The sequence below is a fragment of the Squalius cephalus genome (genome assembly GCF_949319135.1).
Source record: "Squalius cephalus genome assembly, chromosome: 6".
Lineage (NCBI taxonomy): Eukaryota > Metazoa > Chordata > Actinopteri > Cypriniformes > Leuciscidae > Squalius > Squalius cephalus.
The window spans coordinates 2,134,522-2,140,095 of record NC_137127.1 but is presented as its reverse complement, the minus strand read 5'-3'; the positions used below and the strand labels follow the sequence as shown (position 1 = coordinate 2,140,095).

Sequence of the window (5,574 nt, the reverse complement as noted above, 5' to 3'; positions counted from 1 at the left end):
ATCAGGAAATGTGAGGAGGCGTTCTGTATTGTAAGGGCCGATAGTTGGTACAGCATCACTGGAGATGGCGGCACACATGGTGAGACTGGCACACAATCATGTTCCTCTCACGTCTCCTGACTTTACAGAGGTTTCAAACCCACTTCATCCACACACATGAAATGGTGATGTGACCCTCCAGCTCCAAGCTCCACTATTCTCTAAGAAAAAAGATAATTCATAAAGCAAATTATTCCAGTTGCATGTATGGTATAACAAGGCATTACAATAACAAATCTGTACCCGCACATACTGGAACTTTGCCTCCTTCATGATTAGTCTCCGTTATTCTGACATGGTTTCGTTTAAGGACTCTATCAATAGTTGTCAAACTCACAGTGTTGATATTTCTAAATGTTCCCTGATCTTCAGTTACTGCTGCCTGGATTTCACACAGATCGTATTGTTTTCCACGACCATATCTACAATCAACACCAGAGATCTTTCCTCTGCCACCAGCAAACAAGCATGTCAAAATTAACATTATAACAGTCACATAAATGGGTCTGACGAAACATCTGCATTACTGTGTAGACAGATTGTTCTGCAACAGTACAGTAAAGCTGAAATACACCGTGGCGTACAGTAACTGTTCTCATTCTGAATAAGCCTGACAGACGCCATCGTGTTTCGACTCAGAATGGTCCTGAGTCATTACATGGTCAATAATAACGTGCCTTTGTCTCTGTGATCCATGCTTGCAAATATCAAGCATCTTTTATCGATGATTGAGGACTGATTGATGATTGAAGAGTTGAAGTTTCACACAGGTGCATTAGAGATTCATAATTATGCATGTACTTTCTATCAGCTGTGAATAGATGCTTTCCTTTTGTTCAACACAGTTCATCCAATAGAGTTTTGGGTCTTTCAGTGAGATCTGTGAGAAATGTTTTGACAAAATGGTGTGAAAAATGTGTGAAACAAATGAAAAAGTGTTCAGACATTTGCCAGGGAAGACTCCTGCTGTGTTAAGAATGTGAGGATGAAGTTCAAGTGGATCCCAGTTTCATTAAGCGAGTCTTAGCAAATGAGGAAAACTGTAAGCTTTTGTGCAGGACACCCCAGTGACAGGATATGATGTCACACTGTATGGGGTAAATTGTCACAGTGGAATCTGCCATTAAACTATATTAATCCATCAGTGTCAGTGTGGTTTTATAATGTACTTATTTTATGCAACACTCTCAGAAAAAAAAGTACAAAACGGTACCTTTAAGGAACAAAAGCTTGTCACTGGGGTGGTACCCTCAAAGGTACATTATTGTACCTCGAGTCAGAGGAGCAAATTTGTACCTTACTTGTTTGTACCTTCTAAGGGCCAATACTGTACCTTTGAGGATCAATAATGTACCTTAGACAAAGGTACAATAAAGTACCTCTGGAAAAAGGTACAATTTTGTCCCATTAAGGTACCACCCCAGTGACAAAGCCATTTTGTACCTTTAGGTGGCAAAAAAGTTCCTTTTTATTCCTTAAGGAGTGAAAGAAAATAAAGGCAAACAACAACTAACTGAATTTTAGACATTTATTTTAGTCCTTAAATGGAAAACAGTTTAATTCACAGATTCAATAATAATTCATCTCACAACCATACAATGTAACATCACAAAATAAAATGCCACAATGTTTAGGATGTCATGTCTGATATGAAAAACATAAAAAAAAAAATTAAACATTTTTTAAGAAGCATTTCATTGACCAACTGACAACTTCATACAATGTGCATGAACAAGTCCGATGTGCTGGATTAACTTCACCAATGTGAAGGCTCTTCGAGAGCATTTAGGACAGCTGAATGGTGTAGGCATTGCGGTTGTTGATCAAGCTAAAATGTTGATTACCCTGGTCACACTAACAGGTAGAGGTTTATCACCAACCTCAGACATTTTTAGAACATATCGCTGAATGAAAATCAGGGTGTTCTTCAGGCGAGATGGATATACCACGTTGTATATGAAGTAAGCACAAAAAGCAGCAATAACATCTTCCTCCAAACCAAGCGTCCTGCAGACTGACTGCCCATCCAGTTTGACCACTGCAGGGACCCTTTGAGTCAGCACACTCCTCCAGTCAGAGACAGCGTTGAGTTGTACAGTAGGATATGGCGATGGTGGCTGATCCTGCAAGAGATCATAAAGTAGTTAAAATGCAGAAATCTACCACATTCATTAAAAAAAAAAAAACTGTCCATATATATACACACATACATACATACACACACACACACACTAAAAAAACTTCTACGGTTAATAAAGACCTTAAAGCGCCCATATTATGCTCCTTTTCAGATTCATAACTCTATTTTAAGGTTGTACCAGAATAGGTTTACATGGTTTAATTTTCAAAAAACACCATATTTTTGTTGTACTGCACAGCTCTCTCTCACTGCTGCAGTGAGGTTTGCACTATGCGGCCCCCCATGTCCACACCAAGGCCCAGCATTGATAGCTAGAAACTTTGTATTATGAAATAAGACATCCAAGGAAAGGGATGCATATAATTCTCCCAGTCTCTGTGGGAAGTAATGTAAACAAACAAAAAAAAAGTATATACAAATTACACACCTCCCCAAGTATGACGAGAATGTCATTTTTCTCCCTGAACAGGATCGGCAACAGCAGGATTGCAGCTCTGAAATCAATCCCTGAAAATTAAGTAAAAAAAAAAAAAAAAGGGAAGTGTATTACCTGAATGTACATACAGTGTATTTTGGTTAGTTAGACCTTATCTTGTCTGAAGACAAATAGAAAAGAAATTAAGCTTAAATGGCTCCACAACACTAGGGGTTACCATGGCTGATCAGTGAGTCACTTACCAGGGACATCTTCGGTGAGGGCAGCCTCCCTTTCCTCCAAAGCCAGATCTGCAAGGGGAGATTTCCTTTGAGTCAATCTAAGCACTTTGGGTACTAGGACCTTAAAGCCATCTTCGAATCTTCGGCAGATATTCATTTCATCATGAAGCCGGCCCATTTCCTGAAATAGCTGCAACACAGCACAAACAAACGGGAAACATGTCACAAACATTATCATAGGATTTTAAAATTAAATTTCAAAGAGAGCCTTTAGTAATTTAATATGAACTCCAACACAAATGTAAGGAAATAAATGTAGACAAACCCCGCATGGACTCTTAAGGAATGGATATTTGTTAATGGCTTCTTTGATAGTCATCCCATTGGCAATCGCTCGCCTTCTCCAAGCAAATGTCCTCATCATCCGTTCCTCAACCATTCGGGCATCTGGCTGTGTCTTCCGGTACTGGTCCTGCAGGACTTTCACATGTCTCGCTACTGAGGTATCATCCTCCCCAATAATATCCACCTTCTACGACACAGAGGGATGACAAACATTTGCTCATTTGACAGTTGCTTTTCCCCTTTTTAATGTTTATGAAAAATAAGCTCTTAATAATAATTTATTACATTTTATATAGCGTTTTTATCATAGCTACTTAAAGCACTTTACAGGGGGGACTATTCTCTACCATGCTGGGTTAAGGGGCTAACCATGGGGCCACACTGCTTGTGTGTAAAACATGCACACATAGATATACAGCAAACCAAAGAAGATGCTCTGACCTTTGATGCCTTGGCTCGTTTGCTTGTGTTTTCTTCCTGTTGTAAAGGCTTTTGGTGATGACCAAATTTCTGTTTCATTCTTCTCACCTCTTCATCATCTACCAGTGGCACCCGCTCATATTTGAACTTACGTTTGAGAGACATGTGCCAGGTATGCTATTTAAAAGAATATAAAATTGAACAATTAAATAAGCATACAAACCACTTGCAGAAAACTGAAAGCACAAGCATGAATATACATGGTGGAAAACAATGTGTGCATCAAAATGTACGTTAGAGAACATACGTTAGTTAATATCTTGACTGGATTAGTAACGTTACTCTAGGTATAAATAAATAAAGGTTGGCAATGTTCTAAGACAGTTTGACGACCAAATAAAGACTAAATCATAATTCCAAACCCTCACTGGCTATCGATAGTCACATTCCGCCCAAATGGCTTTGCTTTAGCATTAAAATATTGCTGTTGGGCGGCAAAAAGCTTGTTGTTTTTTTCATCGTTCTCCTCTGACGCAGTCCTAACTAACGTAAGTCAGAACAAAAGACTTTTCGGCGGCAAAAACGCTTCTCGCAGTAGTGTTATTACTAAATTTGATTTTAGTAGTTTTATTACTAACTACTACGACGCTAAGCTAAGCTATAAAACTACTGCGTCAGAGTTGGATGAGAAGTGTTTTTGCCGCCGAAAAGTTAACGTACTGCTAAACGTTAGCTCGATGGTGAACTGTAGCTAAGATAGCAGCTAGTAACTTACGTTACTTATAATCATAGTATGTGGAACGGCAATATGGGACATAATACTGATAATGTTTTAACTAACGTTAATAATGGCAATCGTCAATGTCGAGTCTAGCTAGCTAGCGTTAATGTTGACAGAGAATGAACTTGGCTAGAGCTAACATTAACAGTAAAAGTTAACTTCCAACTTTGAATTAACACCACACACACTGATTAAAAATTTAAAAAAATACTTTACCTTTGAATTTACTTCTCTCCTCTTCAGTGACCTCTATCCCAAATGATTAAATCCTCCGTGGATAATGTCGAAGCGCCATCCTCCCGCCTTTGATCGACACTGACAGGGACTGACAGTTGGATCACTGTCGATTCACTCATGTATCCTTTCGCGCTGCAATATTTATGCTTCCGCCGAGTCGAGCTCTGGTTAGCCTGTAGCTAGATCCTTTCAACTTAAAGCGTTAACAATTATTTGTCTGTTTTATTCTAATATAAATAGGGTAAAGGGTTTGAAAATCAAATCCTTCAATACTGTTTGTGAATATAAATGATTACATAATCATCATTAACATGATTAAAAATGATTCAAAGGGACACTTCACAAAAAAAACAAAAAAAAAAACAGTCTGATTTATTTTGCCCTAATCTAAAAACTTTACAGTTCATTTAGTTTGACAATTATTGAGTTATTGAGTTTGATAGTATAGGTTAACTTGTGTTTCTATATTGAGAGATGACATTTTCAGCATCCACTAATTCCTGCCATTTTACATTTAAACACTAAGGTACAAATATGTAAGGGACAAATATGTACCTTACACCTCGAAAAGCCCACAATGTACAATGGAAGGTGCATAATTGTACCTTAAAGGTGCACAATTGTACCTTAAAGATACATTTTTGTACCTTTAAGGGTACATATGCAAAGTTTGTACCTTAGGGAACAAAAATGGACCTGTATTGTACCTCTTTTTCTAACAGTGAACAGGCAGCTATTAGTAATAGCATATTACTAAATAATTGTCTATAATAGTCTAACACAACATGTGAAAACAAGCGTTTATTTAATATGATATCAATATTAATACTGAGGTAGTCCTGTAGATATTACCTCTGGGACAACTAGTCCCGGTCTCCCAATATTTTGTAAATGTTCTTATGTTTTTTTTAATCACGAGTTCCTTATGTATTACCTTTTGATGCAATGCATGTAA

The 5,574-nt window shown here is 37.8% G+C and overlaps 1 protein-coding gene across 1 annotated transcript; it reads right to left on the bottom strand.

Moving 5' to 3' along the window:
• Positions 1-1,554: 1,554 nt before the first annotated feature.
• LOC307160546 (sterile alpha motif domain-containing protein 3-like) lies at positions 1,555-3,766 on the bottom strand (the record flags this gene model as incomplete). Its single annotated transcript, XM_079874704.1, has 5 exons — positions 1,555-2,162; positions 2,607-2,686; positions 2,858-3,026; positions 3,162-3,368; positions 3,710-3,766. 5 exons carry the CDS (start codon positions 3,764-3,766, stop codon positions 1,863-1,865), a joined length of 813 nt encoding a protein of 270 aa, XP_079730830.1. The 3' UTR covers positions 1,555-1,862.
• Between the last annotated feature and the right edge of the window lie 1,808 nt (positions 3,767-5,574).